The following is a 14,022-nucleotide window of genomic DNA, read 5'->3' as shown; positions in this document are numbered from 1 at the left end:
TATGCAGCCAAAAAACACATGAAAAAATGCACATCATCCCTGGCCATCAGAGAAATGCAAATCAAAACCACAATGAGATACCATCTCACACCAGTTAGAATGGCCATCATTAAAAAGTCAGGAAACAACAGGTGCAGGAGAGGACGTGGAGAAATAGGAACACTTTTACACTGTTGGTGGGACTGTAAACTAGTTCAACCATTGTGGAAGTCACTGTGGCAATTCCTCAGGGATCTAGAACTAGAAATACCATTTGACCCAGCCATCCCATTACTGGGTATATACCCAAGGAACTATAAATCATGCTGCTATAAAGACACATGCACACGTATGTTTGTTGTGGCACTATTCACAATAGCAAAGAGTTGGAACCAACCCAAATGTCCAATGATGATAGACTGGATTAAGAAAATGTGGCACATATACACCATGGAGTACTATGTAGCCATAAAAAATGATGAGTTCATGTCCTTTGTAGGGACATGGATGAAACTGGAAATCTATCATTCTCAGTAAACTATCGCAAGGACAAAAAACCAAACACCGCATGTTCTCACTCATAGGTGGAAATTGAACAGTGAGAACTCATGGACACAGGAAGGGGAACATCACACTCCGGGGACTGTTGTGGGGTGGGGGGAGGGGGAGGGACAGCATTAGGAGATATACCTAATGCTAAATGACGAGTTAGTGGGTGCAGCAAACCAACACGGCACATGGATACATATGTAACAAACCTGCACATTGTGCACATGTACCCTAAAACCTAAAGTATAATAATAATAAAAAAAGAAAGTTTAGCCTTGTCTGTTCCAACAGGCCCACACCCTCACCCTCATCCCCTCTAAAAGAACTGGGCCTTGTGGATCTGTAAGCCTCTCATCACTCATGCAGACCCTAGGGGCAAAGCCTTGGTCTCAGGGCTCCTAGGAGAAGTGCACAGACCATCACTTTCTGCCTTGAGGAGGGAGAGCCACAGGATGTTGACCTCCCTGCCTTCTCTGTAGGGACTGCTCCAGAAATGTGCTTTCCCAGGTGGGATAATCAGGACATCCTCACACAATGTGCCAAGGCCCTGGAAATGATGTAGATGTATAGTTGCTGGAAGACAGTTGCCAGTAGGAGTGGCTCCATGAAGGGCACTCCTTAAACACACACACACACTCACGCACACGCAAACACACACACACACTCAGCCCCAAGGCTCAGGGCAGCCTGGGGCTGCTCTCACTACTGGTAGCTTCACTACTGAGGGTTCAGGGCCACTTACTCTGGGTGCTGCTGTGCCCAAGACCACACCACTGAGCCCGTTCCCACGTCTGATGAAACCTTCCTTCCTATTCCAGCAAAATCACATTTACTACCGGAGCTCCTTTAAAGGTATTAGTTGTAACTGCCACCAGGGGACAGCAGCACAGTATACTTGCCATCTATGCAGACTGGGAAGCTACCTGGTGAAAGAGATTTTCTGGGCCTTTGAAGTGAGGCTTCAGCCCTGAGTGTCCCTGAGGACAGGGCCATTTTACACACTGTGACCAATCCAATGTGACTGGGACTTACAAGCTCTGCAAGAGCCAACAAAAATATTTGAATCAAAAATAAATAGATAGGGGCTATGCCATGCCCTGTGCGTGAGCAGCTGCAGCGGCAGAGGCAGCATCCAGAGGCGGCGCCAGCAGTTCCAGCCCGTTGCTTTACTTTTTGCTGCACCGACATAGCCACTATGCAGAAGAGAAAGTCTCCAGAGAATACAGAGGGCAAAGATGGCTCCAAAGTAACTAAACAGGAGCCCACAAGATGGTCTCCCAGATTGTCAGCAAAACCTCCTCCACCAAAACCTGGACCCAAACCAAGAAAAACATCTGCTAAGAAAGAACCTGGAGCAAAGGTTAGCAGAGGTGCTAAAGAGAAGAAAGGAAAAGTAGGAAGCTGGAAAGGAAGGTACTGCACCATCTGAAAATGATGAAACTAAAGCTGAAGAGGCACAGAAAACTGAATCTGTAGATAACTAGGGAGAATAAATTGTCATGAAAAACAGGTTAATTTTATGTATCTCTTAGGTCAACTTTTAAAAGTTGGCATACAAAAATATGTTAAGGATGGACATTTTACCCTGTCATAATCATGCTTTTTGGACATTTCCATCATCCTCAAGTAAAATAACTATCAGTTTAATATTGGAAGCTGTGTGTAAGATTGATTCAGCGTTCCATGCACTTTCTTTAAAATTTAGTCGTGTGTATACTGTGGTGTTTTTACTGTGCATATTTGAGTTTTTCATGCAGTTTTTCTAGAGCAATAATCAGTGGTGCTTTTGTACCTAGGTTTTATGTGATTTTAATAAAACATGGATAGTTATGGCCACCTACTGACAATTTGAGGTTTAAAATATTTAAAATACAGATGTCTTTCCATAGGTATACCTGTGTGTCAGCTCCAAAATAAATGTGCAATGGAAATCTATAAACATTTAAATTTAAATGTCTAGAGATAAAGCTTTGTGAATCTCATTTATTGTTAAAATTTAGTATTAATAAAAAATTCTTCCTTGTTAAACAATTTTAATATATATATTTTTTCAAAAATGTGCTCTGTAGTTGCAAAGAAGTCATAGCTAAAATGAGGCAAATGTACAACTTATGTCCTAATTCCAAAAACAAAACTATAAAACTTTTTTCAAAAAATCGTCAGCAAAAATTGTATTTAAGTGGTCTGTGTGTACATTTTAATGCGTTTGATATGATTTGGAAGGATGATTACGCTATTCTTTGAACAAAATAGAGTCTGTCTCAGAAAGTGTAAACATACTTCATTCCATCAAGTCTCTGTATTTTCCACAAATTTTCCCTCTTGTCTAAAATAACATGCACATTTTTTGAAAGAAGCCTCTATGTGCAAACTTTAAAAGTCAAGGATGGCCAATAAGGAGATGGAGGGGGTGGGCCTGAAATAGAGCAGCCTAGTTGCCTTGAATGTTACATGAATGCCTTGTGGTCACAGGGGTTTAGGGCCCCGCTCTTAGGCCTCTGGGCTCTGAACTACTTTGAGAGAACATGCTTCTTGAGTCATAGACACATCTGCCAAACCCTAACTGTTGAAAGGAATGGTCGCTCATAACCTTCCTATTCTTGCAAGGTCCTAGGAACATGGATGCTGAGATGGTGTCTTCTCCATATTTTCATGGCCAGACTTCCTGTTAAGGCTGGAGGTGACAAGTGGAAGGACCACTTTCTATGGCTTCCTCCCCAGCCCCTTTCGATGGATCTTCATACAATCTGGTGCCCTTTCTTGTCTGTGAGGTTTGACCTGACACTGAGTTGAGAGTCCGAGGACATGGGTTTAGTCCTATCTCTGCCTCTTTCTTTCTAACTGCATAACTTTTGACAACACTAAAGAAACTCCATTTTCTTATTTGCTATGAGCTTGATTATGTCTACGTTTCCACAATCACATGTCTGTGTAGGGATTATGTTAATTTATGTATGTGTCAGGAAAGATTAGGATATTCAATTCCTTTAACAAATAATTATTGAATGCTAGGCACTACTTCAGACACCAGAGAAACAGCAGGAACAAAACAGGCACATGTAGTACTGCTGAATTGTACCAAATTTCTCTCCATTGAGGCTCATTTTGCATTCCCACCAGAAGGTGTGAAAATGCCTGCTTCTCCCTCATCATCATCTATTCTCAAACTTGTAGATTTTTGTCAAGCTGATAGTGAGAATGGTATCTCAAACTAGTATAGTTTTGGTTTATGTTTCTAGTATTACAAACAAGCTTTAGCATCTTTTCATATATTTAAGCATCATTTGTATTTTTTGTGAGCTATCTGTTTGTATCTTTTGCCCATTCTTATTTCTTATTTTGTGTGTTTGTGCCTTCTTACCCCACCTTTTTCACTCTTTTCAAAATTACGTTGGTTTTTCTACTTGTTGATTCCTAAAAAAAAAAAAAAAAGGATTACGTATTCATTTATGTACTTATTCACTTGTTGACTGCTTTTCTATTTTAGTTGTGAACTTATACTTTTATTAATTTTTATGGGGAATTCATGTAGCTGTGTTCTACAGATCCTTATATGTCTAGCTTAATTATCATTTTCTAAAAATTCTGCAGTTTCATTTTATATTCAGTTCCTTTTATTCAACAGTTTTAAAATAATGTGTGTGTTTGCTAATTTCCAAAAACAACAACAACAACACAGATTTGGCAAAATCCATCACTATTACGTGTTCCTTTAAGAATGCTATTTGTGGCCAGGGGCAATGGTTCACGCCTTTAGTCTCAGCACTTTGGGAGGCTCAGGAGGGCAGATCATTTGAGCTCAGGAGTTTCAGACCAGCCTGGGAAACACGGGAAAACCCCCTCTCTACAAAAAATACAAAAATTAGCCAGGTGTGGTGGCAAGGGCCTGTAATCCCAGCTACTCGGGAGGCTGAGGCAGGAGAATTGCTTGAACCTGGAGCTGGAGGCAGCAGTGAGCTGAGATCAGCCACTGCACTCCAGCCTGGGTGACAGAATGAGACCCTGTCTCAAAAAGAAAAGAAAGAGAGAGAGAGAAAAAGAGAGAGCGAGAGAGAGGCAAGAAAGCAAGAAAGCAAGCAAGCAAGCAAGAAAAAAAGAAAGAAAGGAAGAAAAGGAAAAGAAAAAGAAAGAAATAATTCTATTATTATTATTATTATTATTATTGAGACAGGGTCTCCGTCTGTCACCTGGGCTGGAATGCAATGGCACAATCTCAGCTCACTGCAACCTCTGCCTCCTGGGCTCAAGTGATCTTCTTTCCTTAGCCTCCTGAGTATCTGGGACTACAGGCATGTGCCATAATGCCCAGCTAATTTTTGTAATTTTCTTTTTGTTGAAATGGGATCTCATTATGTTGCGCAGGCTGGGCTTGAACTCCTGAGCTCAAGCAATCTGCCCGCCTCAGCCTCCCAAAGTGCTGGGATTACTGGCGTGAGCCACCACACCTGGGCCTGTTTCTATTTTTGAATAATGCATTGAAGTTTTCTTTGTGACCTGATATTGGATATTTCATGTGTAGAAGGTATAGTTTTTTCTTGTTATGTTAATACATTGCTGGACTATATGTCTGTAGAGTTCTTTGTATCTTATTGAATGTACTGTTTCTTCTCTACACTTACTGTCTTGAGCTGAGAGAGATGATTAAAGTGCCCTATTATTACTATGTTATTTTAAGTTTTTCCTTGTATCTCTTATAGTTTCTGTGTCATCAGAGTTGTGCTACATTATTGAATGCATAGATATTAAAAACTGTTATATCTTCATTGTGAAATTATAGCATTTGGCATTTTAAAGCATCCTTCTTAGTCTTATTTAATGCCTTTTGATCTAATCTGGCATCAAGATCATGACTCCTGATTTCTAAATTTTGTTTTAACCTGCATTTTCCTGATACATATTAACTCAACCACCCTGTTTACAAATTGTTTTCTCTCTTTGATTTGCATACCTCTTGTAAGGAGCGTAGACTTGTATAGAGCTAATATGCAACTTGTTCGTCTAGTAGTGAGTTAAGCTCTTGACGTTATTGTTATAAATATGTTTGACCTCAGTCTATCACACTCTTTTATGTCCTATTTATGAAAATATATATCTTTTACATAAATAACATCATCCACTCTGTTGTCTGTGTTATTTGCTTTTTTCTAGAATGTCTTTTGGTGTTGAGGAAGGTTCGTATTTGTGTTGTTATCTTATAGTACATCTTTATGTAATATGTATTCTGTATTCTCCCTTCCCTTTAATAAATGGCATATTCACTCCCTACTCTAAGTAATAATGGAATTTTCTGGAAATTTTCACCTTACCCTCCTTCTTCCTTTCTCAGTATCTAATGTGAAGTGATATCCTTTCACTCCCAGTTTCTCCATGTAAGCATATGCTTATATTAAGACAATCAGGGAGCTCATTCTACTTTCTGTATGCTTTCTCTTTCTCCCTTCTTTTTGTGCTAGCTGTATTGTATTTAAATTTTCAGTGCATATAACATGAAATGCTATTCTGTCACATTTATCCACATTATGTAGTCTTAGTTCTACAGTGGAATATATTTAAATGTGCATCATCAGATTGTATGCCAAAGAGTTCTATGATTCTGGGTTTAGTGTGTATGTATGTGCGCTGATTCTCTAGGAGATTCCCCAGAAAGGGCTTATGGGAGCAATATTCCCTGAGTCTTTGCATTTTCTTTGCTGTTTTTCTTTGGCCTTTATGCTTATAAGCCAGTGTGAATCAATACAAAATCAATTTGTCCTCAGAAGAACAACCTTGTCTTTCACACATTTACCCTTTACTACTCTGGCTCCAGCGCTAGGTTTTTGCTTGGTGTATTAGTTTTCTATCACTACTGTAACAGTTTACTATAAACTTAATGCCTTAAAATGACAAAATTTTATTCTCTTACAGCCCTGAAGGTCAGGAGTCTAAAATTGAGGTGGCAGAAGGGCTATGTTACTTCTGAAGGCTCTAGAGGAAAATGTCTTGCATTTCCAGATTCTATTCTCCACACATTCTTTGGCTCATAGCACATGGCTACAGCCGCTGGTTTCATCACCACACTTCCTTTTACTGACTTTGATCCTCTTGTCTCACTCTTGTAAGGAACCTTGTGATTACATTGGACTCACCCAGATAATCCAGAATAACTCCCCACCATCTCAAGATTCCTAACTTAATCACATCTGTGAAGTCCCTTTTTGCCATATAAAGTGGCATATTCACAGGTTTCCAAGATGAAGTCCCGGACGTCTTTGGAGGTTGTTATTTAGTCTACATGTTTTTGTTTGGTTGTTGTTTATTCCACATTTTGTTTTTTCCTTAGCGATTTCCCTTACTTCCTGTAAACCAATAACACAGTGAAAAAAATGCTTTACGCAGGATCTAGTTATTTTGTCTTGGGAAATCTTTCAGATTATCTAGTCTTCTGTACGGACAAAAGCACAAGACCCCCAAGAAATTTCTAAACAATATTAATTGGCTCCAAACCTTAGAACCAGCATCTGTAGGGTTAGGTTTATACATTTTTTATTTTTTTTGAGATGGAGTCTTGCTCTGTTGCCCAGGCTGGAGTGCAATGGTACAATCTCGGCTCACTACAACCTCTGCCTCCTGGGTTCAAGCGATTCTCCTGCCTCAACCTCCTGAGTAACTGGGATTACAGGCATGTGCCACCATGCTGGGCTAATTTTTGTATTTTTAGTAGAGATGGGGTTTCACCTTGTTGGCCAGGCTGGTCTTGAACTCCTGGCCTCAGGTGATCCGCCCACCTAGGCCTCCCAAAGTGCAGGGATTACAGGCATGAGCCACTGTGCCCGTCCCTATAAATCTTTATTTTAAAAACTGTTCTTCTGGTCACTCTTATAATAAACCAGAATTGATAGTCTCTACCCCATAACATGGTTTATATCTGGTGGGTGAGACATCATGAGAGGTCAGAGCTGACACTGATGGGGAGGTAGGAAGGGAAGCACAAAATTCTGGCCCCTGGCTCAGTACCTGGTAACATAAGCTTTCTTGCTCTTTCCCTACACAGCCACTGGGGGCCTTCTTCCATTTCTTGGTAATCTTAAATCAGCTTTCCTGTGTGACATTACAGGTGAATAGAGGTTTAACACTATAGAACGAGAGGTAGTGAAAGACCAAGAAGAATTTTGCCTATCTAAATACTAATTGTCCTTTCAGGGCCATCATAAAGAAAGCGCCTTTTGTATGAAACCTTTGCTGGTCCATCTCTGCCAAGTATTAAGTATGATGTATAGCAGGAATCACATATAATATTTTCTCAACTAGTTGCTCTTCAAAGGTAGGGGCTATGTCAAAGGTAGTTATGAGTTCATCATCTCATAACTCTACAGCCTTTGGCCTGTAATATCAATAGAAGGTGGTTGAATGAGACACAGAGGCCAGTTGCTTAAGGTTTTATTGATGCATTAGGGTAGATGGGGCAATATAGAGATGTCAGAGATAAAAATAGTCCTGAAACCCCCCACAAGGTGAGGACAATTCAGTACAAAGGGGTGACTTGCTCTGCGTCTTCCTGCTCCTGAGAGGGTCTGCACCGCAAAGCAGGTAAGAGAGAAGAGTTTAGGATAGAAAGCTCCTTGCAGAAATGATCTCATTGATAAAGACCTAAAAGGGAAGCTGCATAATAAAGAGCTGATGTCCAGGGATGCACCCACTGGATTGGCCATGCAGGACAAGCCAACCTGTCTCCAGCTGTCTTCTTCCAGTACTGGACATTGGAGTCGGGGAAGTCATGGCTTGTTGCTTCTCAAGTAGGAATACAGCTCCCTAGCTGTGATGCCTCGCTTCTCTTCTGGCTGGGCTGCATCCTGGCCCTGTGCTGAGGAAACACTGGTATGCAAGTTGCCCTGGTCCAGCCTGAGGATCATTGTCTCCTTTGAGTGGTCATCAACCCATTCCTCACCAACCACTGTGGGCTGTCTGTCTCCCTGCCCTTCTGTCACACAGCGCCTTGGGTGAGTGCTGCTCCACTCCTGACTTCCTGACTCAGTGCTTGCCCCAGTCTGGGCCTGTCCTCCCGGTACTGTCTCTCCTGCCTCAGGGTTGCTCACTTGTGTCCGTTTTTGACCACTGTCTGGCTGCGTCTGGGTCTGTCCCTGTTCTCTAGCCCCTCCGTGGCTTACAGTTTGGCTTCTGTCCTGCTCCACAGTCTGGGTGTGTGACCCTGCCTGTATCTGAGCATGTCCTCCTGTCATAGCCTGGCTGGTCTCGCTCCTGCCTTGACCGTGGTTCTCAGTCCCTCTGTTCTGGTCATTGGTGGATTCCTGTGTCTGGGTGCTGGTGCTTCCTGTCTGGTGGCTGCTGTCCTGCTCCATGGTCTGGGTGGGTGTCTGGGTGTGTGTCCCTGCCTGTATCTGAGCATGTCCTCCTGTCACAGCCTGGCTGGTCTGGCTCCTGCCTTGACCGTGGATCTCAGTCCCTCTGTTCTGGTCATTGGTGGCCTCCTGTGTCTGCATGCTGGTTCTTCCTGTCTGGTGGCTGCTGTCGTGCTCCACAGTCTGGGTGGCACCTGCCTGGGTCTGAGTTCCAGATCCAGTCACAGTCTCACCTGTCTGGTGGGCTCTGTCCTGTTCCCTGGTCTGTGGCTGTCTCTCTGGCCTCACCTCTGTTGTCTGATTCCTCTTGCCTTCTCCAGCTTTCTGGGTCTGCTCTGTGTGCCCAGAGAGTTGTATCTGCGGGCTTGTTCTTTCCTGGCTCTGGGACTCAGCTTGCTTGTCATAGCTGCTGACCCATGCAGAGCCAGTGGCCTGACCCTGGGTCTGAGCCCCAGGCCTGTTCTGCCCTCTGGAATCCTGCTGGCTCTGTCTGTGGCTGCTCCCCTCATAATGCTGCCCTTTCCCCGCCCTTCCCACTTCAGTGCCACTTCTCTGTCCTTCGCCCAGCTCCTGCGAGGCCCCAGAGTGAAGGCTTCCAGACTCTTGAGAGCCGCAGGCTCCCTCAGGACTCTCGCTCAGTGTCTTGAAACAGGCCTGGGCAACTTTAAACACCAAGACCAGGAATTCCTTGAATTCCACAGTCCCTGTGTGGTCTTCATCCAGCAGACACAGGACCTCATCCACAGTTGCTGGATCGTGGGGTTTCTGAGGAGAAGATGAGGTGGAGTCAGCATCCCTACCCTGAGGAGGACATGGGCAGGCCCCTTCCACTCTGCCGCCAGCTTCCCCTGCCTCAGACCGCACATTCCACACCCATATGGCTACAGCAGCAGCAAGACTTAATTGCCTTTATTTTTTTTTTTTTTTAGTCCTGTCTCTCTCCCTCAAGTGTAGAGAGCATTTTTTGTTTGGTAGCCTCTATTTGGCACAATTTCTGGGCTACAGGAAAATTAGATAAAGATTTATTGAAGAGTTAATAAAGTATTGAATTCACAATGCAACTGTTTGGGCTCTCAGGTTGACTGTCTGGGCTGCCCTTGGCACCTTGCCCCTGGCACTGAGGCCTTAGTCTCTTCAGCAGGCCCAGCACAAAGAGCAGCAGGTTGGGAACACAGCCCCATGGGAATTCTGTGTGCTCCTCATTGAGGCCCAGATGTTTTCCCATGATAAAGAGGGAGGGATGGATTGGGCCTGCAGGGCTGCCCTGAGCATGTGGATGCAGCATCCTTCCGTGCCCATACATCCTTGTCCCTAAGGCCATCATCATCCCAGTTGCTTTAGATGCAAACCAAAGACAGGAAAGTGCATCAAGGCCTTGGTTCTGGTTTGCCAGGTGGGGTGGGATGAGGCTCCAAAGTCTCCCCCTAGCTATTAACAACCTGCTCTTCAAAATTTCATTTCTGATGTGATCTGTCTGCTAATATTTTTGAGTAACTGCTTTGTGCAAGCCCAGAGCTATGCTTCTAATGAATGTCTATGAATGGATGATTACATTTCAGATAGACGTGGGAAATATTTACTGTATCAAATTTAAGAGGCAGCAGAAAGCAGCAATTATTTTCATTCTGAAATATTCCAAGGCTCTGCTCATCTCTGAGTTGTCCTTTTAGAGCCCTTTTACCTTGTCTTTAAGTTAGAATGAATTAAAACCAAGGTTTTAATCTAAAAAGGCAGGACTTGCCAACTCCCATGACCATCTCTGGTTCTTTCACCTTCTTTTTTTCTGCCTGCACAGCTGCCATCTGTCCTGGCAGGCCTGGGTTTAGCTGCTGCCTCCTCAAATTCCCCAGGCAAGGCCTCTGCAGGCAAACAAGGTTTCACTCTCCTGCTATGTCCCCTCTCCACCCGGGTCAGCACGCCGTACCACAATCACATTGGCAAACTCTTGCTCCAAGAGTCTTTTCAGCTCCCCTCGGGTGAGTGCTGTGCAGTTGCCCTCTGTCCTTGCGTAGCGCCTGAAGGCCTCGATGATCCCATTAATGTTTCGCAGTAACTGAGGCATCTTTGAAGTCAACCTGAAAAAGATGAAAAGTCCCCTTTGGAGGCTCCGTAATCAACCTCAGCTGTTTCCTTTACAGCACGTCTGCTGCTAGGTCTTTCCTTGCACGTTCAGCTCTGTTTTTAGTCTTCCTTTGTCCTTTCCTACGTAATGCATCTTATGTATGGGAAGGAGGAGCACACAGGATGGAGGCAGGGTCCTGAGTCAGGATTAAACCCTGGCCCCACCACCTAAGTACGGTGTGAGCTGGGACAAGTTGCTTTGCCTCTCCATGCCTCAGTTTACTCATTGTAAATGAAGGTGATATTAGTACTCTATGGGATTATTGTGAAGATTTAAAAACATAATTCATAAAAAGCACTTGGCAGATGCCTGGCTTATATTAAGTGCTCCTTATTAAATATAATTATTATGCTGTTATACACATATACAAACATATAATTTTTGTACACCTATATAATCACTTTACTGCTCACAAGGCACTTTCCTGTACATCATCTCTTCTAATCCTTATTATTTCCACTTTTTTTTAATAGGTGAGGAAACAGGCTCAGAGAAGTTAGGCCACACAATTATTAAGGAGCCAAGAAATCCTAGAATCCATCTCTCCTAAACCCAAATGCAATGGGCTTTCTAGGATGTACCCTGTGGACAAGATTTATTTGTTTATCACAAGGGTGTTAGGGTCCCATTGGGAACACCAAGAGGAAGTAAATACATGTGTGAGTCAACCCCTGTCTTGGATGGGAGCCAAGCAGAAATTCCAGGGACACATCCCTCCTTTCTTGTTGTTTTTTGGGAAAGTGAGAAGAAACTGGGCTACCACCTGCTGGGAATGCTCAGGAGGGGGGAACCTTCTTTGGGTGGGAGGCCTTCACAGCCCTGGGACTTATCAGAGAAGTCAGTTTGCCCAACAGGCGCATGGCTCCATCAGGCCCAGGTTTCTGGTGACCTATGAGTTGGTTCTTAGTCAAAGGGAAAGCTTTTCTTTTTCATTAGCTAGAAATCTGGAGGCAGGTTGAGGTGAGGCCTGAGTTTGGCTGCATGAACAAAAGGAAAAGAGACTTGAAGATTCGTTAAGCAGAAGCCTTGGAGAGACCCAAAGGAGGAGATGGTATCAAAGATGACAAGTCTCAAATGCAAGGGGAGATGGAGCCTGCAGCAGCTGGAAAGCCAGAGAGAGGATGGGATGAGGCAGATATAGGTAGGAGAAGAAAGAGAAAAAGGAAGGAAGGAGACTTGAGTTCTAGAAAAAGCAGATCAGTGTGGCCATGAGGACTCAGTAGGTTATAGCAAAAGGTGGGCTGTTCAGGAGAAACCTTTTCTAGGACCTGGTAACCAACAATTTCAGGCAAACTTTTCATCAAGGTAAAAAACTGGGAATGTTTTTCCTCAACATAGATGAAAAATGTCTTTCTTTTTTTTAAAACATGTAGCCGACTTTAACCACTGACCTTTAGATAATAAAATAATAAGATGAGCTTTTACTTACATTTTAGATTCCTTAGAATAAATCTACACATATTTTGCCTAAATATCATCCTGGTGTAGGAGAGGGGAATCATGTAAGCCCCTTCATCCATGACACAGTTTGATCTTATTGTCTAGGTTGGCGTAAGTGAACTGATTCTGATCCCCCAGACTCTCAGCACTGCAAAGAAGCTTCCAGAGCCTTAGAAACAAGAAACCTTTGCTGATCCAGGAAGGCACATGGGTGGCCCCATAGCAGCTGCCCACACAGTTTCCCAGTGAGAGGAGCTGCTCCCAAGCCAGCCTCAGGGAGGAGGAGAAAGCCCGATTGCTTCAGGAGAGCATGTTCCCCAACGTTAGCGTTGGTTTGCCCAATGCCCACAGGCTAGCTCTGAAGGATGCATAGCCCATACCTGACTGCCCTAGTTTTATGAGCTCAGATCACCAAGACACTGAGAATGAGAAAGAGATTTCTTATGAGGGGACTTACCTAATGCCCAGGTGGGATGAAACAAGTGGCTGTTAAGTGGTGTGAGGAGTACCAGATCAGTGTGATGAGAACCTTTTATAGGGGTTTTAACCAAGGCTCTTGTTTTAGACAGGATATCCTGCCCTATGGGAAGGCTTGATTCATCCAAGATTCAGCCCAGCCCAGCCCCACCTCCTCTTGTCTCTGTTTTACCTGCTGATGTGTGACTGCCTTGGTCTAATTAATAGGCCCCTCCTACCACATTTGGTGCCTTCTGTAGCTGAGTCCTCTTGACAGGGAAGCTTCTTTCCATTGTGATGGGCTCAGCAGTGCTTGGTACAGGCTGGGGTCCTGGAGAACATTCTTTGTCTCCACGAGCCTACAAAGTTATGGGACTCTTTCCTTTTTTTTTTTTTTTTTTTTTTTTTGAGATGGAGTGCTGCTCTGTGGCCCAGGATGGAGTGCAGTGGTGCGATCTTGGCTCACTGCAACCTCCGCCTCCCAGGTTCAAGCAATTCCCTGCCTCAGCCTCCTGAGTAGCTGGGATTACAGGTGCCTGCCACCATGCCTGGTTAATTTTTGTGTTGTTAGTACAGACAGGGTTTCACCATGTTGAACAGGCTGGTCTTGAACTCCTGACCTCGTGATTCACCTGCCTCTGCCTCCCAAAGTGCTGGGATTACAGGCGTGAGCCACCGTGCCTGGCCACTCTTTCCTTTTTTAATATAAATGTTCAAGAATATATCTATTGAGGTTAACTTTTACAAAGTAGCCACTCTGAGAGCCCTCTCAGAACATCACCCACATGTTTTTGTGGTGATGTTACTTAGAACTGCTATTACTTAGAACACTTTTTGAATTCTTGTTTTGCAAGTGCCTTTCACACCTAGTGTATGAGACACAAGAAAGCCAGTTTCATCTCTTTAAAGTTGGATGTCATTTTTAATTAAAACAAAAAAAGTTAATACCTTTCCCACCCCATGCTATGGGTAGGTAGCATTTTGTAGCTGGTGAGAAAAAAGGCTTACCATGATCATGTGGAAACTCCTCATTGCAAGCACAGGAAACTCAACTGGCGGCTAATCAGCAAATATTTATGGAAAGCTTGCTCCATTTCAGGCAGAGGGCTAAGGCCCTAGGAATACAGTGTTGAATATGAT

At 43.6% G+C, this 14,022-nt stretch overlaps 1 protein-coding gene and 1 pseudogene across 2 annotated transcripts; one reads left to right on the top strand and one right to left on the bottom strand.

Moving 5' to 3' along the window:
- Window positions 1–1,614: 1,614 nt before the first annotated feature.
- Window positions 1,615–2,021, top strand: LOC100598976 (annotated as a pseudogene). Its single transcript, XR_004032657.1, has one exon. The product of XR_004032657.1 is annotated as a high mobility group nucleosome-binding domain-containing protein 3 pseudogene (transcript).
- Window positions 2,022–7,928: 5,907 nt separating this feature from the next.
- On the bottom strand, window positions 7,929–12,933 carry CRNN (cornulin). The gene is made up of 3 exons (XM_003259261.2): window positions 12,884–12,933; window positions 10,789–10,939; window positions 7,929–9,629 (listed from the first exon to the last, which is right to left on the bottom strand). Exons 2-3 carry the CDS (start codon window positions 10,924–10,926, stop codon window positions 8,280–8,282), a joined length of 1,488 nt encoding a protein of 495 aa, XP_003259309.1. The 5' UTR covers window positions 10,927–10,939; window positions 12,884–12,933; the 3' UTR covers window positions 7,929–8,279.
- Window positions 12,934–14,022: the final 1,089 nt, after the last annotated feature.

The sequence above is a fragment of the Nomascus leucogenys genome, chromosome 12, assembly GCF_006542625.1.
Source record: "Nomascus leucogenys isolate Asia chromosome 12, Asia_NLE_v1, whole genome shotgun sequence".
Classification (NCBI taxonomy): Eukaryota; Metazoa; Chordata; class Mammalia; order Primates; family Hylobatidae; genus Nomascus; species Nomascus leucogenys.
Note: the sequence above shows the minus strand (reverse complement) of the source record. Positions and strands in the feature narration are given on the sequence as shown.